The following is a 22,232-nucleotide window of genomic DNA, read 5'->3' on the forward strand; positions in this document are numbered from 1 at the left end:
TAGGATAGCATGGGTCTCACTAATCACCTGTCCCAGGGAATTGATCAAAACACATTCTAGCATAGTTAAAAACTGGGAGAGAGCTTGTGGATTTATCATCTTCCTTATGGCCTCAACATAGGCACATTTGAGTAAACAGGTGAAGGATTTAAACATTTAATCCTCAACAACAACTACAAGTGTTACATTCATTACAGTTTGCAGCTGGTGTCTGCTTTGGATAAAAGACCAGAAAGGCTCAGGATTTCAGCAGGAAACTTTGTGCCAAACACTGAAGAGGAGACATAAAGACTTTGCAGAATGAGATTCTACTTTTGCCAGGCTCTGTTCCCGGATAGGATACACAGGGGGATTCAAAACTGGAGTGAATCCTCTGCTGAGACAAGCCTGAGTTATGGGCCATATGGTTAAAACACCAAAATCCCCTTAACTGGAGACACCTAAGAACTCAATGGATGAGCTGACTTGGGTTGCCTCCTGCCCCATCAAACTCTGTCATTCACCACCTTCTGCAACCAGAATATTATCAAACTGAATTCACACTAAGGAAGACACTCCGAAAAAAACCAAACATTTTTCAAACTGACCGCATTGCTTGCCTCACCCTGTTCTGCCCAGGCATGTCCATAAAATCCTGCCCCTAACTAGACAACATCCTAATGTTGCCCATAAACATTTGGAATGAGTGAATGTAGGCCAAAAGTGCTGACTTAAAGTTTTATTTACAATTACAAGCCTTTTCATTCTGTACCAAAAAAAACAGCAGAAGAAGAAGGAGACTGACATGTATGGTGTTACCAGCACTCTCACTGCCAATACACAACAGCAGCAATAGACCCAGGGGTAAAGGTATTTAATCTAAAATCTGGCTCATTTCCTGGTAATAATAATTTGGACCATGAAGTTACCACCAAATACAGTCTCAGTATCTTAAATCTGGCTTCTGGCATAGATAATTTAACAGTAAAAAACTGTTTTGTTGTTGATTTAGTCAACATTAAAAATTTATATCCTGTCTAGTCTGGAACAGTAACACTCCAGAGCCCTTAGGGAAAACAGAGGTCCCATGAATGCTCATACAAGTGCAGAATGCAGTGGTCTACTCTGGGAAGAAATCACCACCCATGCAAGGAAAAGCTGAACAGAAGTTACTTAAATCAGTAAGATGAATTATGACTTGCCATTTCTTTCCATTTCTTTCTTTGTCTGTGCTTATGTCAATTTAATGATTAAGAAATATTCAAATAGTAGTAGGGAAGTTTTTTGTGAATAAAAGTATTCAGTACTTCCTGCTTCTTTTGCAGAAAAGGACTGTATATAAAACACCCAGCACACAGTAAAATTAGATGTTTTTAAAAACTATAATAAAACACTTTAGTATAATAAAGGGACCCTAGCAAATGAAGGAAAAAATGGCACAAACTCAATTAAAGATGTGTAAATACCTTCATAAGTAAACTTGAGTAACATTATATCAATACTATATACCCCAAATGCTTTTCTCTAACCCAAATTTATTATGCAACCTGACTTACACCAAACCACAGCATAACTGAGGGGAAGAACAAGAAGTGCCAGGTGCTCTTCAGAAAGTGATGTATCTCACATGAGGAGAGACTCAGTATGAAGGAAAACAAGAAAGCCCAGCCACAAGCAATGATGAGCCAACAGGGGGAATATTTGCCTTTGTGCATTTATCTGGATTTGGAGATGTTTGGCACATTTTTCCCCAATTTAAAATGAAATATAAGTAGCTTAAAATGAGGCTGGCGATGACAGAAGAAAAGCACAAATAGGTATTTATCTCTGTGATCAAATGGAGCAGGCAAGAGCTGGAAAGAACAATCTGTACTTGTAATCCCCCTGCCTAGGACCCCCTCCAGACACAGCTGGGCTCCTCATCACACAGGGAATCAGACTCACTAGCACAGATTCCCATGAGAAACCTCCACTCAAGCCCTCTCAGAACAGGAACTGACAATAAGGACTCTTATTTTACCTTTAAACGACTCCCTAATGAAGCAGCAGCTACTGGGAAGAACATGAGACAAAGGCTCAGAGAGTCATCAGTGCAGGAATTCTGCTCAGGACAGGGGATGCCCAAGCTGAAAGTTGATGCAACATAAAACAGCATCCAACAGAGATGTTGTTAAACCTGCTCTACACATTCTAACTCTTTGAAATCAAAAGTGACATCAATTAATCACATTCATTTAATCATTTTCACAGAAATAAGAATTTTAAAAAACTAGAGAGGAATAATAAATTAGCAATTACCCTCATCTAGTACAAAGCACTACTTGTAGTCCTTATTTTCTTGCAGATCAGTAGCATATCTGAAATGCAGGTTTATTGAATTGTTCAAGTATTTCTTTGAAATGTCAAAAAGTAACTGCTTATGAAGAGGCCCTCATACAATCTTCTTATGTTCTCAACAGCTAAAGTTTGCTGCCACAGTCAGGCTAATTATTTGTCAAAGCCTCTTGATCACATTAAATATGGAAAAAAACCTCATAGCAAAAGAAATGTAGAAGAAAAATTATGAATTGGTCCTATCCAAACTGCAAGGAACAATAAATCAAAGGGATGTTTAATAAAACCACGGAATTTTAAAATGCAAATGGGTAGGTTCTAAGAATATGTTTAATTATTCATTTTGCATACAGTTTGAAAAATGCTAATAAAAATTTAAAAGCGTTGAGGCCTGACTTCTTTTATCAAGAACTGTAAACTTGCTTAGTTCAGGGAAGCACAAATGCAAGTGTGATAGATTGAGCAGGATTCTGGCACCCACTGGGTGCAGGTATTTCCTTCAGCCCCACAAAACAGGGATGTGATTCCACTGCTAGGAAAACAGGTAAGTCTGCAAAATCAAAGATGTCACAATGGACTTGATGGGTGTTAGGGGAGATATGCCTTGACACCTTTTCACTGGCTTTTTTTTTTTTAAACTCTCACAAGTATAGATGACAATTTGGAAGTGTTTGATTCTAGCTTTGGAATGAACTTCCAGAACAGGGAGGGAAAACAGAGCCACAAAATCATGAATGACATAACATCTCCAAGGAGGAGGACTCTGAGAGAACAAAAAGGCCAACACAAATCCCACCAACAACTGCTGCTGATGCAGCAAAGCCTGAGGTCAGAAATGTTAAATCTAAAGACTGTCTATACACAGAGACAGGTGAATCCAGACTCTTTACAGCTCTGGAAACTATTCTAAATTAAAAGGAAAAGAATGAGAACTAAATCCATATCAAAACACGAATCACGAGGCTATGACTCCAAGCAGGCACATGTAAAATTTGTACATCCTTTAGAAAACAAAGTATTACAAGTTTTTCAGGTCTGTACAAGATGACTTTCAGCTGAGTAACAGGACTCTTTTCCCAAGCCTGGGGGTTCTTGGCGTTTTTTCCCAAATGCAAGAGCACACAGCTGTGAAACAGCACAAACAACTAATACCGGAAAAGATGGCATAAAATAGAACATTCCTTAGAAACTGGGCTGAACCAGAAGTAATTTTTAACGTGTCACTTTAAACACAACACAGATACTCTTTTCTCCCCTTCTATAGGCACGGGACTAAGATCTGTGAGGTTCAGCATAACTGGTCAGAGAGCTGAGGGTGTGGGGTTAGCACAGGATCTGGGCTGAGGCTGTCATACACCTCTCAGGACAGCTTGGCATCCCTTCACCACCCGGGATCAGCTCATCTGCAACCCCAACCAGCTGTTCAAAGCTTTTGTTTGGCAGATGTGCACACAACCAGACCTGTCAGGAGTCTCACAGATCACAAACCTCTCTTTTCACCTTGCTAGTGTGGGACAGCTCTGGGACAACACAGTGCATTCACAACTCTTTTTTAGGAAGTGGGGAAAAAATAACTTAGTCTTCTTGAACAAGGTCATCTTTCTGTCTAAATTCAACCTGAACTAAGCAGCCCAGAAGCACTGAAAGGGTCCTTGGGCCCCACCTCTCCCTCTCCTTCCATATTTTGTGTGTGTTTTCCAGTAATTTATGGGCTGTCAAGTAATTTCAGAACATACCAGATCACAGAATTTGAATGTACATGATCAAAAAAGTAAAAGCTGCAGAACAGCACAGTGAAAAACAAACAAGTTTTACCTTCCTTTGTGAGGCCTTCCCCTCTCTGGCACACCCGCAGACGTCCTCCTGTTGACAGTGGAGTAGTCTGGATCCAGTTCATACCCCTCATCATCCACTCCCAGGCTGCGGTTGTCATCCTCCAGTCCGTAGGGCTCCGGCTGGAAGCGCTCGGGCTGGGAGCGGTTCAGGTCAACGCTGCTGCTGCCCACGGGCACCTGGGGCTGGGCCACGGGCCCGTAGTTGTCCCTCCTGCTGGGCAGGGTGAAGCTGCCATCGTCGGGCCGGTAGGTGCCCCCGGGCACGTAGGCGTAGCGGGGCCGGTAGCCGACGCCCCGGGACAAGCTGCCGTAGCTGTCCGAGAGGTCCCCGTAGCCGTCGTGGCCGATGTAGGGGCGGTACTGGCCCTCGTGGCCCTCGGGGTAGGAGTCGTTGTAGCTGTTGTAGGAGCGGCTCAGCGTGGACGAGGCCTGGGGGGGGATGAAGCGCTCGCCGTTCTTCAGGAACCTCCTGTCGATGGAGTCCGTGTAGCTGCCCATGGGCGAGGAGCCGTCCATGGCCGGGAGCCCGTCCGGCCCCAGCGGCACCTGCCGCACCGTCCTCGTGGTCACTGTCTTCACCATCTTGGTGACCTGGCAGGAAGCAGCGAGGAAATAAATGTGTTAATGCTCTCCTTGCTGCATAATGTGGTGAGACACGGGGAGGTGGAGGAGTGGAAGGGGGAGAGAGCACCGCAGAGCAAACTCCTGTGCTGTGCCTGTAACACCAGCACAGCCATCAGCTCACCTGTTAGCTTTCGGAATGAACAGTGGAAAAACACTTTGAAAAAAGCACTCTGGGCTCTCACTACCAAATCAAAAGCACTGCAGCCATGTGACAGCACATGGAAACAGCACAAAGTCATTATGCCAGTTCCATTTACCCTAAAATGATTTCAGGAGACCTCTGTCCTAAGAGAAAACTTTATCATGTTGTGGAGCCACAGCCTGTCCTGCCACAGCTACAGCATAAATACCACATCACATTCTCTAGTTTAACAAAAATAGAATTATGTGCTTCTGCGTGATCTGGATCAAGTTTGCACCTCTGCGTAATTTGATGGAGCTCAAATCTGGCAATAATATTTAGGAAACCATGATCTCAAACAGAGAAGTTTTGGGCTTCAGGATTGTGGACAACACACCAGCTTTCTCTTTTAAGATATTCTTACATCCACCAATCACCACACAAACCCAACAGGAAGCTGTTGTCATTATTTTGGTGACTAACAAATTTGCAATAATGAACACTCACACCACACTGCTTTTGCAATTGCAGCTACCTAAACATCCTAGACAAGCTTGTTTAAAACACTGGAGTGTATCTGCACACAAATACAGCTTTATCTTTACTTCCATAAATCACATTTCATTTCAAAACAGAATTCGCAAAAACTGAAAATAGCAAATGTCCAGAGGGCTCTTGTATTCAGGGTTCCTTGCTGAAGGGTAAGAACAAAGAGTCCTTAAAACTTTGCAAGAACCATCTGTCTTTGTGGCAAAGGTCTGGTAATCTGTTTAGGCCAGTGCTGGACAAAAGCCACTGCATTTACAAACTAGCAAAGGGCCTTCTTGTTTGGGTTGGTATCTGGGTTCCATCAACTTCTGTACTGCCGTCCAGAGTGACCAGCAAAAGCTCTTTCGGGAAGAATAAAAAATCCAGCAAATGCCAGCCTATCCTTGGTAGCCCCAACCCCGAAAATATTACTTCAACCTATAGAAAGTTACCCTAATCCTAGTAAGTGCTGACTTTTCAGTCCAACCAAGCAAAAAACCAGCACATCCACAAAGATGAGAGGGAGAATCAACCTACCTGACAGCATTACACACACCAGGGGAAGAACACAAAATTGGTAAAAGGTATTTGGGGTTTCTAAGATATTACAAACATAAATAAGCATCAGCAAATGACACTTTACTTCATTTAAGTCTCAGAATGAAATGCTACATTCAAGGGATATGTTAACCACAACATGTATCCCTGAATTGCTCAGTGGCTCTGAAGTCCAAATAAATATTTTGACCTATGGCCTCCGATTTAAACATTTAGATTGGCAACAGATTAGCCAAGCTACTGCAAAGCAAAATAATTCGACTACATCTCTTGAAATGGCTCCAGACATGTCCTCTAGCCAGATGTTTTCACACAGAAACCCCAAACAGAAAAAAGATTCACCCAAACAGCATTTTTTTTCCTACACACATCTGTGAGCAAATGATACTTCAACATAATGAAGTAATGAAATCCTACAAGACTGAAAGCGGCACAAATGCCTCTCCACCAGCAGTGTAATTAACAGCAACACGATGCTGAATGCAGCACAGCCAGGTACCAGCATGACCTCAGTATCTAATTTGAGCCAGAGCTGAAAGAATTTTCCTCATCAATACAAAGGGATTTCCTCATCAAGTAAACATCAGGAAAGATGCTATCCTTCCATGCCTGAGTCTTTTCTCCTTTTTTTCAAAGCATACGTTTTAGTAACTGGAAGAAAGGAAACCAGAAACTCAAGATTTATTTAATGACATACAATCCAACAGGGGTTTTTGTTTGTTACCTGTGTACAATACTTCTCCCTTCTGCTCAGTTGTCAGCATGACCACTGTCACAGCTTTTATAAACTCAGCAGTGAGAGGACAGAAAGAGCTGGCAGTTTACAGTAGCTCTTTGTGAAGTGGATACACAGAAAGCAACACAGCTCAGTGTTCTCCTACTGAAGTCAAACAATACTTTTATTCAAAGTACCATATTCATAAGTGATCTTCTAAGAGCAGAAAAAGCGACATTTCTCAGGCCTGAAATATGCGAGTTTTGCAAAGCCATGACAAAACTGGGCCTTTGTGTTCTTGAATTTGGGAACCAGTAATGGCAATAACAGGAATTAAGGTAGATGTCAGCAATTTGATGAATCAGAAATGGATACTTGTGCTCAGAAAGGAACAAGGAAGGAGCTTTCTAAACGCCAAGAAGTGCCCTTGCATAACCTCACAAAGCTCCTTCTTTCAGCCCCACGCAGCAGCTCGAAGCCCAAGCACTGCCTTTCAGACACGAGCTGCCACGCTTGCTCAGTTTGTCACCTGTCATTTTTCCTAAAGCTGTTAAGATCAGACAATAGGAAGTACCTAACACACCTCCTCTGGCTGCAGCAACAGCACAAAAGGAGGAATAAACTTTGTTCTTCAGGATCAGGTCCACCTTTATCAAAGACTTGCTCCGTGTCATTGGTAAACAGGATGAGGTGACAATCACAGAAATGTTACAGCCAGGACAATTGTCTCCAACAGCTGCTACATGTACACAAAACCCACAAAGCCGAATTTCAGATCATTGAAAATCACCTCCTAGACAATGTGTGACCTGCCAGTTACCCTTAGTGAGTTTTTCGCCATGCTCTGGCACTCTACAGATTATTTACAGAAATTTGGGTTTTTAGTTTAAATTGCCAACAGAATGCAAGGGATTAGTTTGCAATTTATATCTACTTTGCCTTATTTTCCTGCCTTTCAAACTAGTACAGACAGGCTTTCAATGGCAGTGGCTCATCAGAGAGCCACACTCAGTGTGAGGCAGCAGAGCACATGTAAAAACAAGTTTACAGCCTTAGCACAGCTTCACCTCTTGCTATTTTCTGAACGCTGCACCCAGCAGCAAACACAAAGTACCAGGACAATCAAAACCACCTTGGTCAGACACATAAAAAGGAACATTTCACTCAAGCATTGAAGTATGCATTTCTCATAGCATAAAAGCACTCAGTAATGCTAAAGGTGTTATACTGGGGCAATCAAACAGAGCCATTTTATACTTTGAGAGAGAGGGAGTATTTGTACTCATGCCTCATTTGTCAGGCAGAGGCATTGAGACAGAAGATTTATCATGTGATAAACAGATTTTGCTGCTGACAGGACAATAAAGGGAAGCTTTTTGGCAGCAATTAGCCAGCACACAGATGAAGGTCCATTTAATGAAAGTTTCCAGGCAAAAGAAGAAACCCAACCAACAAACCAAACACGTTTATTTCAGGAAATCCTGCTCAAGGGAATATTTCATTTATATTTCTAAAAGAACACAGGCAATCTTGAGCAGCTGACAGCACAGTAATCTTCTCTCCCAACATTTTTGTGGTTTCCTTAATACTGATGCATTAGCTGGACAGAATGAAGCTATTCCAAATTCCAGTCCCAACAGACTGCCTTATCTGAGAGACACCTGATCCTTCAGATGCACCCAACCTTAAAAAAAGATTTTTTAGCATCAGTTCCTCACTGTAGATGTGCTCTAATAAAAAATGTAGAGTTACAAGTTACTTTGAGTGTAATTTGACTTCCTCTGTTTACTTTCCATCCCTAAAGAAAACCTGTGTAAAAAGGTTTTTCAGCCCAATGACAAATCAAAGATGTTCAATTGTTTAAATGCCCCAATCTTGGAGTACCAGAGGAAAACTTCAGACTACTTCCCTATAAAGGGCAAGATTTCAGCTACAGGACAAAAAAAATCCAATTTATTTAGTAGTTCATGCTCTCTGCAGCCAAAATTTTGTGATACTTCAAGTCAGTGCTTTCATTGCTGCTCTCCACACTCCAAAATCTGAGTATACTTCAGGTTTACTGACCTTACCATTGTTCACCCCACAAATAACAATTATTTTAGTAAATAATTCCCTTACAGGCCCCAGGATAATGGTTTCACCAATTCTGTTTCTGGAAATACATTTGCCAATGGAACATAAAGGAAATATTCAAACATTTGAAGCAGCTTCTGTATTCTTCTGTCCCTTATCCTATTTATCTAGGAGGATGGGAGAAAAAACATGAAACTATCCAACAACTGGATTTACTGGATGCATGTGTACATGGTACAAGTAGGTGCCTCACAATGCTCAGTCCCAGAGGAGTAAAGACAGTACCAAGATTTCTGTAGAACTGGGCTGTCATGGTTGGATGCAGTCATCTTATCTGTAATTCTGCCTTCCATTTTGTTTCTGAGGTTGGTTTTGTTTTGCCTTTAATTTATTTAAAATAAATTAACTGCATTATAAAAGCTGACAGGGATAACAATCTTGTTGAAACTCTCATAAACCAAGAATCAGCTGAGAAGGAATGCAGGAGGATCTGAGCATCCTGACATTTCTGTGAGCTTGTTTTTGAACTATGGACTGTAAAAATTTATCAGCCCATGCAGGTTGAAGCTATTACCTTTCTATTAAATGCTGTGGAAGAACTCACCCTGCAGGTTTCCAAAACAACAGCTGAAATCTCTCCCCTTCAATTTCAAGCCTAGTATTTCACATTTTGAAAGGGCCCTCAACTTCAGCTAAAATCCATTCTGGCTCTATTGCCTAATTCCTTTGAATTTCCTGCAAAGTTTCTGAGAACTGCCTCTGGGGGTACCTGGCACCAGCAGAAGCTGGAGTTTTGGTAACAAGCACTTTGCTAGCACAGGTGTTAGGCAGTGGGAACAGCAGTAAATCACTGCTGGGAGCTGGACCTGCTGACTATTGGAAAGCTCCAAGAAAATGGATGGACTACAAATTAAACAACTTTGTATACAGATTGATTTCCCACTTTGCTATGATAAAACATCAATTTCAATGAGTAACAGTGACCTACATATTGCAAATCTTTTGGCATTTCAAAGATAAAAATTAGAGGTGCCTGGAAAAAGAAAAAAAGTGAACTTTGACACAAGCATCTAATTTGCTTTACTGAGATCTCTTGAGCCACTTACAACAGGCTCCCTTTAACACCTGGCAGTGCTCCAGCCAGCAGCAAGAAGTGGAAGTCTCTCCCCAAGGTGACTTTCACTGTTTTAGCTTGATGGGTATTTGGCTTCCAGAGATATTATAAAGTTGAAATGAAGTGTTATCTGCTACATCTTTTGTGCAATGAATGCTATGTAGGGACTTAGTATAACACTAAAAGAATAACAGGTAGGGAAAATTACCCAGAGATATCTCATTTTGAAAAGGCAGATGTTCTCTATTTAAAATATGTCAAATATTAAATTCTATTACGCCTCCTTCCTGCTTCACTGCTACAGGCATTTTCAAAGATGAGGGAAAAGCAAAGCAAAACTGTCAATGCATCTAGATTAAGGTTGTTTACTTAATACACTATTGAAAAGAATAACCTCTATAAATTATGGGTTTGAAACAACAGGGGAAGGAACAGAGAATAAAGGAACAGCAGCATCCAGGAGCATTCACGTTTACAGCCTTTGCGGTGCTGCATTTCAAGAGGAAGAATTTCAGAAGCATTGCTCTCCAGCAAGCTAGAAATCCACACAATTTACCAAAAATAAGTGATAATTTCCTTTTAAGAATCCAAAAATGGCATTAGGTTGACAAATCCCCACATAAATTATCCAGTAAAGAAAGAATACATTTGAAAAAAACATCTCTGGTCTCTTTGGCTCTTAAAAAACCATGATCTGTGTTATTTCCTCTGTCACAGGAAGTATCTTATGCCTCCACTTTCTCTGCAAGAAGGATATGCTGGAGATTGTGGCTGACACTGTCCAGCAGAGCCCTTAGTTATAGACACAAAACCAGGTTCTGAATCCTTCCTTAAAGGGGCCTGGAGCAAGCAGAGCAATGTAGAGCATGAAGGGCTATTGCTCAGAGTAAAAAGAAAGGCTGAGCACAAACCTACCTGCCCTGAGCACAGTGTGACCAGCTCAGCTTCACACACTGGGGAGTCTGACAGAGATGGGAGGATTTCCAGCACAGGAAATGTTGCTCCTCTACAAGGACACAAGTACCACCTGCACACTGAATGCAAGGCCAGATTCATGTGGGGTGCTTTGGTTTGGGGGGGATTGGTTAAGTGTATTTTCAATTTCTTTAAATCAGGCAGAGCAGGCAGAGACACAAAACTGCAGTTTTTGGGCTCAACATCTCCTACTCCTGCCATGTAGGATGGCCAGCAGTGGCTGCATCTCCCATGCCAGAGAGATTTCCTCAGCACCCTCCTCTGAGCAGCAAGGTCAGAATTCTGCCACTGCACAGAGGTACCAGGAAACTTAATTTTCTCTGTAAGGCTCTCACACATAATAGCATGAGCTATGAAAGCACCATGATGACACCTATTAGAAATGATTGTGTCAATGACAATTAACTCCAGGGCAATTAACTGATGCTACTAAACCCCAGTGACACAGGTTTCATTTTCACAGTCCCTACCAAAACAAAATGCAAGTTGAAGACCAAAGTGATGTAAAAAACTTGTAAAATCTGACCTCAGATTAGTATCTAAGAGCTGTTAAATCTATGCCTTTTTATCACAGCAAGGAGAAGTCAAAACAAAACCATTTCAGAGGCAACAACCCCAGCAAAGTCTCAGCACCTCTTCTGAGCGTCAGGGCTAAGCCAGGCTGTGTTTTGACATTTCAGAATCATTTTTCTCAACAACTGGGTTTTTAGTATTTTTTTGTTGGTCCTTGTAGCAATGAATTACTAGGAAACAGCTCCAGGTAGTACTTCAGCTGCAGTCAGTGGCGTTATTTGAAAATACACAAATTGAGAGTAAGACAGCTCCACATTCCACCCCCATCCTGGACACACTTCAGTGCCTGCCATGACCTGCAGTGGCACAAGAAAGCCTTGCTCTTTGAAATGGAACAGTAGCTCCAAGGTTGCTGTTTTTTCAATTTTCCTTTCCCATATGCAGCCACAATGGCTGTTTTGAAGCTGCCACTGTGCTCTCCTGTGGGAAGATGGAACAACAGGAGGTCCCCCCCAACCCAGAGGAGAAAATCACACCTCTGAGCCATGACAAACACACAGCTTTTATCAGTGCCACAACTATTCCAGACAAACTACTTCACTCCATGTGCTCCTGTTATCTAGGTGAGGCATGGCCTCACCTCTATTTTTACAGTCATAGCTATAATCTTATGCCCTTGCAGCCTCCTAAAACTATGCACTACTATTAGTACATATAAAAAGGTGTCCATCCCCACTGTAATTTTATCACTTCCTTCCTGCAAATAACACTTGTTGCTGCCACTAGAAAGAAAATAGCATTTCTTTCATGTAAGTCACAAACTAAATACATTAGATTATTTGAAAAGCTAATAAAAATGTGGGGGTTTTTTGTTCATCTGTTTTTATTTTAAGACCTTAATCTCCTTGCAACAATCAGAAAATAGGCCAGTTATATTTACCTTGTAACTAACTGCAACAACTATTAAACCAGATACTCAGTTTAATATCAGTGCAGGCCTACTGATCTCAGGAAACCAACATTTATTTACTTCAACTTGAGGATCTGATGTCCTGAATAGATATCCTAGAGGACTGCAAATCTGAAACACCAGTGAAAATAAACACTGATTTACACAGTGACCTCTCTTCAACTCCTTTTAACACAGAAAGCAGTTGGACAATCTCCTCCCCCCCCTTTTTTTAAATCAGTCCTGTTTAGAAGTTTTTAAAACAGGAATCACCCTTAATCTCTGTAACATTTCAGTGTCACTGAAAGCATGCAAGGCAGCCATGAACACACAGCATCTGCCCAACAGAGACTGTAAAATTACCTTACACAAGAACAAAAAGATAGCAGGAAAATTACAACACTTGCAACACCCAGAATCCAGCCAAACCTGAGGTACAGTCACTTGAGAGCACACCCAGCTTTCCCCATGCATTAGGAGTAAGATGCCATTCACAAGATTGTTGCAGGTTTTAAATGCTATGGTGTTATAAACATAGGCTGTTTCTTGTTCCACAGGACAAAGGAATAATCATAATATAATGTTATTATAGATTGTCACTAATTTAAGATATATTTTCCTCAGCCAAGCCCTACCAACTCACCAATTTTTGTTTGCAGGGCAATGCCATGAACTGCTTCAGTAGAATTAAGTGAATATTATAAGAATAAGCAGCCTGAGGAGGGGTTCTGGTGTTTTTGTTTGGTTAACCTGGGTAATTTCTACTGTTCAGTTCACAGCTCCATGAAGAGCAGTATCAGCACAGATGATAGGGAGCAATCTAGACACAGAGGTGAAACTGAAAAAGCCCTGAACTCAGCTCTGCTGGCAAACACGATGCTCAAAACCACTGAGGATCACAATAGCATGATTGTCATCACTCAGGCTACTCCCTGCTATTTCTACTCCATGATTAGATGGCACGTTGCCATTTTTCTCAGTGGTTGTTAACCTCTCACCTTGGTTTCAGTTCTCCTTGTGGTTCCATCTTCAGAAGTGACAATAGACACGTGGGAAGTGGGAGTGCCTGGGTCTTCCTCCACTGTAACTGTCTCTTCCACCATCTCTTGAGGCTCTTGCATCATTGCTATTGAAGTCTGGTTACTAGGGCTTTGTTCCTATAAAGAAGCAGGTAAAAAAAAAATTAACTTCTCACTTCTACCATCATGGTGTAACTATTCCACGGATTTCAGCTTCTTTGATTGAAAAACCCCAGATTTTAACCAACAATTTGCAAGCAGAGATTCAGAGAAAGGAGTATCTCCTGTCAGACAAGCTTGCTGCAACTGTGCTGGTATGGCTGGGCTCAGTGCAGCAGACAGAAATCATCTGAAGCATCTATCAAGTACTTCATATTAACAGGCAACAGACTAACAGACTATCTTAAATTTAAATCTGCTTTAAGCTTTCTCAATGCCCAGCATAGGAGGAGTGGAATTTTTCTCTGCAAAAACACTCTTTCAGTTCTGCAGTGAACAGGCCCACTGGCTTTTAGAGCAGTTAATCTTACACACCACTGAAAGTTTCTCTGCATTTGATAAAGTACACTCAGCTGGAGACTAGAGAAGGCTATAAAACATCAACACCTACAATTAAACAGACACCTCTCTCAAACTGCCCAAAGCCACGATAACGAAACAAAAACTTCCTGGCTAGAGATTAATTCACTGAAATGCTTCCCTTCCTACATCTTCACTGAGGTCTAACTGGCTACAAGCTTATTTAAATTGATAACAGATAGACAACATAATAAAATCTAAACAGAAAGCAGGGAGATCAAAGGCAGGTTCTTGCAGGGATACTGCCTAAAGAGAACACTCTGCTGCTCGCCAGCACCGGCATCTGAACCTTCCTTTTTCTTATGCAATTGTGTGTTCCAGCCCAGAAATCAGAGAAGCTCCCTTTGGAAGATGAATGTCTTTCAGAAGTTTCCCAGCAAGAGGCCAATAAAGAACCAGCTTATGCACTGAGAACTCAGACTTTTGCCCAGCATTATGAATCCTCAGCCACGTTAAATGAAACTACAAACTGCTCATTTCATTACAAGCCCTGACAGTATCTGGCTACACAGGCTTTAAAGCCAAAGCAGGGCTTTGGCACATCCTGTCAAACAGACACTCAAAAGAACATCCTTTATTTAAGACTATATATGCACACACATATTTTTACTCACATATTTTAAAAACAAAAGACAAGAAAATCCAAGAATGACACAAAGCCCAAAACTGCAAATTGAACACACTTTGCCAACAGCAAACTCTGGACAAATCCACTCTATTTTTTCACATCACAGGAAAATAAAAAGGTTTGGGATGAAACTGTTGTAATAGAGGTGCTCAGCCTAACCATATAAAGGTTTAAATATTCTCCACATGTGAACAGCTTCATCACCAGGGAACTACAAAACTAAATTTTGTATCATTTAGAAAAATTGCATTTCAACCCAGCTATAGCCTTTGCATTTCCCCTTTTGCTGTGCCATATGACATTTTGCTGCTGATGTCTCACTAAGGTCCACATTTAATTCTTGCATGATCTATTATTTCTCTTTAAACAAGCTGAGATGCCCCTGCCCAGTTTTCCTTTATTTACAGCTGTATTTCGACCTTCTGGAACTCAGACTTCAGTAAGAAAGCCACTCCCATTTTCAGGTAAGCACTAATATTAACCAAGACCATGACAATAAGCCTTTGCCAATCACCTCAGTCAAAATGCAACAGAGACAGCCTTCAAAGGTAAGGCACAGAAGTGATACAAGCAGGCACTACTTCCATTTCTATTGAAACCACAGAATAACTCCAGTTACAGAATCAATGTGAATAAGGTTTCTGAAATCCTAAAGAAAATCACTCCTTCCAGTCTGCAGGACTCAAATCATTAATGGCAAACAACTTATGATACATGCTGAATTCTTCATGGTAGAGCTCAGATGGCACATTGTGCCTTCTGTGCATGGCTCCAGAAGGGGAATTGCTCCTGCAATAAATGCATTATTCTCTTCACATTTTTCTTGAAGATACTGTGTTATAACTGCAACTTCCTTTCTCACACGCCATAGTGAAGCTTTCCTGCAAAGAGAATAATTTACACAATACTGCAATAGAGACTCAGAACTTTTATTCATCTTCACTCAACCAAAGCTTACCAAGAACAAAGAAATCGGTTACATGTAGAGGGTTTTTGCACAACACCTTATCCCTGTAAAGCTCACCACTGCTTCAAGGTGGGACTTTCTCACTCCTCTCACACATGTATGTACACACACAGCTCATCCACCACCTTCATTTCCAGCTGCATTTGAGGTGCTGGCATCTCTTTGTTCCCCTCTAGACTTTATACAGGCAGCCTCTGTTTTCTGACAATAAACCCGAGGAGATGGAAGGTGGAAAGAAATATTTTGTTCTTTGAGCTTTTGCAATACTTTTTCTTTAAAAAAAAAAAAAAAAAATAGAGAGCCTGCCTTTGTGTTCAGACTGCCTGTGGGCAAAGGAAACCTTAAAAGCTAGGCACTTAAACATGAGCAAATAGCAAGCTAGAGCATATTGATGAGCATTGTGCTGGGTTTTATCCTCTGGCTGCTTCTAAAATGAAGATTCAGGCAGATATGGTACAGATCTGCATTCCTACAAGAGAAAACTATTGTTAGCAAGAGACTGTCCTAGGCATCAGAGAGGCTAAAAGCTTGGAAAGCTCAAGGTAGATATCTCAACACAGACAGGTGCCCAGCCAGCATCAACTGTGTCTTCCTTCTTGCTGTGTGAGCTCCTGAGGAACGCAGGGAGCCAAGGGGACAGCCAAGGGGACAGCCTGCCACCCAGCTCACCCCTGAACTGCCTGAACCAGGTGGTTCTTTCATCTCCAACCCAGTCCTTTCTCTACATTGTTAGCTTGGGGCTGTCACAAGTTAACATTAATGTAGAAAAGATGCAAAGGTTTTGTGATCTGCTTTTAGACGCCATCATTAAGGATTTTAGGTCATCACAAATTGCAGAAACTGGGACACATTACCCCTTTCAACTACTTCCTCTGTGCTCAGCTTCGAAGCCAGTATTTAGGACGTTCTTTTTTGCTAAATACACCTCAGGATCTCAGGTTCCAAACATTTGGCAGGTATGCCTAATTATCCAGAGTAAACCACAAGCTGCTGGATAGGGCTGGAACACGACACCTCTAATGAATAATCCAGTAGTTCCCTGCCTGCTAGAAGGAGGTTATTTCCAGTTCAAAATAACATATATTCATTTACCTTACTGGAGGCTTCCAAAGCAAAAGCAATGAGATTACAAAACTCTACCAAATTATAGGAACAGATTCCAGTGCAGTTATTGCATGTGGTGTCAGTAGTCATGACTCTTCCTTTTACTTTTTTGAGACCAAATGAATCCTATCCTGTTGATTTGTACTTGCATCTCCAGTGTGCTTTAAAAAAGCCAGGCTATTTACAACACAAAGCAACAATCAATTTACCTCCAGCCTGTAAAAGTTAAGCGCAGATGAAACAGCTAAAGACCTTGTAAAATAAGCAAGAAACATAAAGTAACAGTAATTCTTGTTTTGTTAAAGAACAGTGATTTATCATTTAGGGCACATACCTCCTAGGGCTTATTTTGCATTAGACTACTATAGCTTCTGTAATCATCACCATTTCAATTCCTAGCGTTGTATTTCCATCAAAGTAGCTATTTTATATCTGTTTTAATAAAAGAATAACCTCCCCCAGGAGGATCAGACATCCTACTTCAAGACAGTAAACAAAGTTTTTTATTCTCTGCCTATAGAACAATTTTAAACAGTCTGGAAATAATATAAAATTGCAGGGGATGATTATTTCCACTAAAACAGCCTCTCTTCAAGAACACTGAAATCATGTACATCAAATCTTCATTGTCCCCAAGACCTCCTTTGTTCTAAAGATTGCAGTGCAGACTATTCCAGCTACTCCATACTCCAGGCTACAGTCACATACCAGATTTGAGGGTTTGCAAAGCACAAAGGCTGGATTCTACATCAATGGACATACTTGTCCTCAGCCAACCCCAGCACAGACAAAGCTCAAGTGTATCAGCTCCTGTGAAACACATTACAAGTCTGGGCATAATTAATGGCATTGGACAACAATGCTAATTGAATTAAATGTGGATTCTCTCTCCTCTACTACTCTTTAAATTACTTGTTAAAGCTTCAATCTCTGTAAAGCATGAGATTATTTCTAAGTGCAAAGCAAGAGAACACTGGCTCTGCTGGAGTCAAGGCTCAGGCTGATACTGTGCCCCAATGGTCTCCTTCCCACTCAGGTCTGCACTTCCAGCTCAGCCATGTCCTCAAGCTTTTATTTGCTGACGGCATGGTGAAGAAAGACACAAAAGGCAAATCTGCAGGAACACAGCTGCTTAAAAAAAAGTCTGTCTAGAGATCTACATCAGACTGGGACATCAGAGAAGAAGGAAATCACTGATGGAATTTGTTGAATTTGGTGTACTTGAGGTAGACTTTTCTAGCACAAGATCAACTCCAGCAGTTAAAGACTCTCAAATCTGGTTTGATTGAGAGTTGACTCTCAAACCCTCCTGCCTTGTCAGAGCACCCTTCTTTCACCACAGCCTCAAGATCCCTGCTGTGCTCTCTGCCCTGATTTGTCCTGAGAGCTTTCTGTGCATCTCAGCAGTGCCAAAGCTGGATTCCAAGCTGAGCAGCTTGTGCCCATCACTGAGCTTGTGTCCACCTAAGGGGCAGCAGTACAGGAAAGCATCCCACTCTTTCTAGTTTGTTCTTCAAAATCAAGTGAGCCCTCACACACTGCAGTGCTTGCACTACTGCAAGGCAGAGCACCTTCTGCAAGCACATGGAGACCTGAAGTTCAGGGACTGCCACAGGCTGTTTCCCCCAGCTCAAAAAGCACAGCAAGGTCTTCAGCACCAAAGCACAAGTACACAGCCAGACCTACCCAAATTCTTCATGTCTGGGGAAACATTGTGCCAAAACTGGGACCAAATGATGGCACACAAGCAAGATGGCTCTAGAACAACAAAAAGCACATGGACCAGCTGGTACTGAAACCCAAGCACACATGATGCTGGAAGGCCAGTCTACAATACAGATAATGACTTAAATATGGGAATACATAAATATCTACTTTGCTGCAGATAAACAAACCTCCATTTAGTAAACTTACTTTTTTGTTTTCTCATGTGAAATAAAATGTGGGGTTTACATATATACATATATTTATGTATATGTATGTATACAATGGATTCAGTGCACTTCCATGTGAACCCAAACACATCAACCTATGAGAAGGCTCAAAGCTCTGCTGGAACTCTGACAAGCTCTCCCCTAAGGCTGGTCAGTTCAGAACAGAAGGGAAATGTTAGCCCCAAATGAAAGCAGGCTGTCCTGGCACAGGGTACCAGAATGAACTCAGCCCCACACCACAATGCACCAACTGTTTCCTGAACACTTACACACTTCCTTTGTCCTTCAGAAACACACACGACAAGCAAGGAACAAATAATGCCAAGAGCTTTTAAAGCACCAAGGTTAAAAGGAACATTTCAGCAACTGGAGAAAACCCTTCACTACAGGAACTCTGAAAAGCCACAAAGAGGAGCGGGTTTTTTGGGAAGCAGGCACGGTAATTCACCCTTTGAAGGCATCACACCTTTCAGGGAGAGCAGGAGGTGAAGGAGAGGGAATCAAAGCCCAGCCAAGGCCTGGAGCAGCAATATCCATCCCTCAAGTACAGCAGGACACACTGGGGCTCTGTTCAGCCACGCGGTAGCTGCCCATCAACGGGCAAATCCAGCGCCTGCCCCACGGTCAACAAAGAGCCTTTTATGCTATTTTAAACAATCTGAAGTGTCTCAGTTAATGGAAGACCGGGCAATTGGCCCTCAACTATTTCTAATTGACTGGAATGATGGATGAAGCTAAAGGGAAAGCTGACCCACTGAACTTTTCCATACAAAGCTAGGAAACTGAAGGAGATTGTAAACAGTTTATAAGAACGAGAAGTGGGAGAGGCAGAATCCCAGAGGCTTTGCTCCTCTCAACCTGCTGTTAAATTGTTTCAGACTAAGGAAAACAAAAAGCTTCAAGTCTGAGCAACAAACAAAAAATACATGGGAAGGCCTAAACAAATAGAGTATTTTTCCCATGCTCTCCTCCCCATTCTCCAGGAGCTGTTTAGCTCTGCCATGCAGGCTGGTCCTTTGAATCAGAAAGGGCAATTTGTCATTTTGACAAGGTGTCTCTCAGGGCTCTCTATTGCCTTGCCCTGCTTTTCAGATTGACTGGGTGTTAACCACAGATGTCAAGACATTACATCTCAGTCAACTTCAACTGATGGGATGATATGCACTTAAAACTTACATGTTAATCAGTGCCACTACATTAAGGTAATGCTCAGGAAACCACGCATGCCCCTGGATCTTCTGAACAAAACCATCACTAGCAACTTTGCACTGCAAAGGGCAAAAGTGCTGCAATGTGACAGAGCTGTCTGCTCACCTCAACAGCTCCTGGGAAGGAAGTCTGAGGACACACAACTTCCAGATGGGGAAATGGATGAGTAATAGGTTCAAATTCACACCATCTAACTTTAGGCAGCTTAACAAGGTATCTAAATGCAGGATAACTTAATTCTTTCTTGTTAGTCAAAAAGAAGAGAAGGAGTCTCAGAGAACAGAACTGGCACAGACTAAATTACTTCCCTGAACATATCCAGCTCTTGCCATTGATTCTGCACAGAAATTATATCAAGTGCTTCAAGACAGCATTAAAGCTGGAGGATGAATCCAGGCCTCAAAGCCCCAGCGTAAGTACTCTGTGTAGAACCTAGAATAGGACAAGGGTATCACAAGTCATCATTCAGTCCCTTAGTCATAACCCTTTTTCTCCCATTAGTTCAGCAAGATCAAGTATTAAAATAGAAGCACAAACCATTATTTGTAATATATAAACTATAAAGGACAAAAAATAACCAAAAAGAAAAAAAACGAAAGCCAGAAAAAAACAAACAAAAAAACCCCCACCAAAAACCAAACCCCAAAAAAGAAAGAGCACCTGGCACACAGAGCTCTCCTTCCCTTAACTGTGAACAGCATGGCCAGTGTGTATCTGGACAGCCTGCCCAGTAGGAAACTGAACAGGAAATGACTGTTTCTCACCAAGATTTGTACAGAGAGTTCACTGCAATTTGCCAAACTACCTCCCAAAGACAAATACAATGTAAATCTGCATGCCTAATCTTTGACCAAACCCAAACCAGATCTGACTTGTTTCCTCTCTGGAGTCTTTCAGATGAACTAACCAAGGCTAAATTAGGGAAATTTTTAGTGGGACAAGGTTACATCATGGATTATAATTTTCCACCAAGCTTTTTCCTTCATCTCCACCTGCTGCCTCTACAGCAGTGGCATTAAGGGTGGTGTGGGATGACAAATTTTACATTCCTTTCTGCAAGACAAGCATTCAGATTTCATTTCTTGCAGGCCCCACAGAGTTTGGATCACAAATTAAATGGATGCATGTGTTACTAGAGATCAAGTCCACAAACTTACATGCACATGGGAGTCAGAAGTACAAGCTAGGTCCTTCATCTAAAACAAAAAAAAGGCTGTCAGTTTGGCAGGTGAGAGCAGGTTTCTTTCTGCAGTCTGTGTGTCCCAGACACTACCCCAGCCACCTTCACACATCATTAGTGAGTTCAACCAAAGCCTGCCAGACACAGCCAGTTCTAGGCTAACACACACACGCCCACTTGCACTGCTACAAACTACCTTAGAGAATTGCTTTTAACTTCAAGGCAGATCTAAACCATCTCTGCATTCTTTGAATTACGACCAAGGCTGGAGCATTATTTGAGTGTCCTAGGAGCCGTATCAGATCAGTGTTAAATTTAACTCATCTCCTCACCTACCCACAATCTTGCTGGTAGATCTGAACTATGCCACAAAAATGCTTTTTGTGGAAAAACACACAACACAAAAAGCAAAAAAAAAAAAAACAAACAAAAAACTTTTCTAATCCTGAGGGAAACAGAACAAACAGACCACTGATTATTGTTTAAGCCTGCATTCCAAGAAAGCTGTTCCTTAAAATAAATGATTTCTCATTCTAGGGAATACAAAGCAATTGACAATAAATCCAATCACCCGTCTCACCAGGACTGTGCCTGCCAGTGTCTCCCACTATTAAGCCCCAGAGCAGCTCTGCCTGGCAGTGAGGCAGGCAGCAGGACTGTGGCAGCCCAAACAGCTCCCCAGGAGATGACCCCTGGTGAATCACACACTGCTTCTTCCCTCTGCACCTCGCCCTGTTCCAGGCCCCCACAAAAGCCATGGTCTGCACGCAGCACAGCAGGAAGGGGTGAACACCTCTGACCCAGACTGGCTCCAGCTGCTGGGCAACCCCAGGGAGCAGGAAAGGGACAGCAGGAGAGGAACTGTGCAGGAGGGCCCTGGATAGGTACAAATCCATTGGAACACCAAAAGACACAAACAAGTCAACAAAGCCAAAGGCTGCTCTGACTGCTGTAAATCTTCCAAATGGAAGTGATTCCAGCAGAAGGACAATTTTCCCAAGTGCAGTGCAGTTACTGTGCTCTTTCAACTACCCAAGAGAGTTCACTGATGGGTTTTTGTCCAGCAGTCTGCTTATTTCACACATTTTCTGTTTATTCCCTAAGACTGACCTTATTACCCCTACTTGTACGTGGCCAGACCTCACACATTGGGAAGAGGGCAAGGGCCTGTGCTAAACTAGCAATAAACAGTATGGAAAGAAAAAAAGCAAGGAAAAAACCAAACAAAACAAAAAAAATCCCACCAAAACCAAACAAAAAACCAATACCAAAACAAAAACAACAAAAACCCAAA

General features: G+C 41.9%; 1 protein-coding gene across 8 annotated transcripts in view; it reads right to left on the reverse strand.

Moving 5' to 3' along the window:
* ARVCF (ARVCF delta catenin family member) overlaps positions 1-22,232 on the reverse strand; it is a 246,468-nt gene that overhangs the window by 73,811 nt on the left and 150,425 nt on the right. For all 8 annotated transcript variants that reach the window (XM_066562487.1, XM_066562490.1, XM_066562489.1 and 5 more), the window contains 2 exons: positions 13,317-13,475; positions 4,129-4,739 (listed from right to left, as the gene is read on the reverse strand). In XM_066562487.1, coding sequence (XP_066418584.1) covers positions 4,129-4,739; positions 13,317-13,475 — 770 coding nt within the window. The remainder of the gene's footprint in view (positions 1-4,128; positions 4,740-13,316; positions 13,476-22,232) is intronic.

Source organism: Molothrus aeneus, chromosome 18 (assembly GCF_037042795.1).
Source record: "Molothrus aeneus isolate 106 chromosome 18, BPBGC_Maene_1.0, whole genome shotgun sequence".
Taxonomy (NCBI): domain Eukaryota; kingdom Metazoa; phylum Chordata; class Aves; order Passeriformes; family Icteridae; genus Molothrus; species Molothrus aeneus.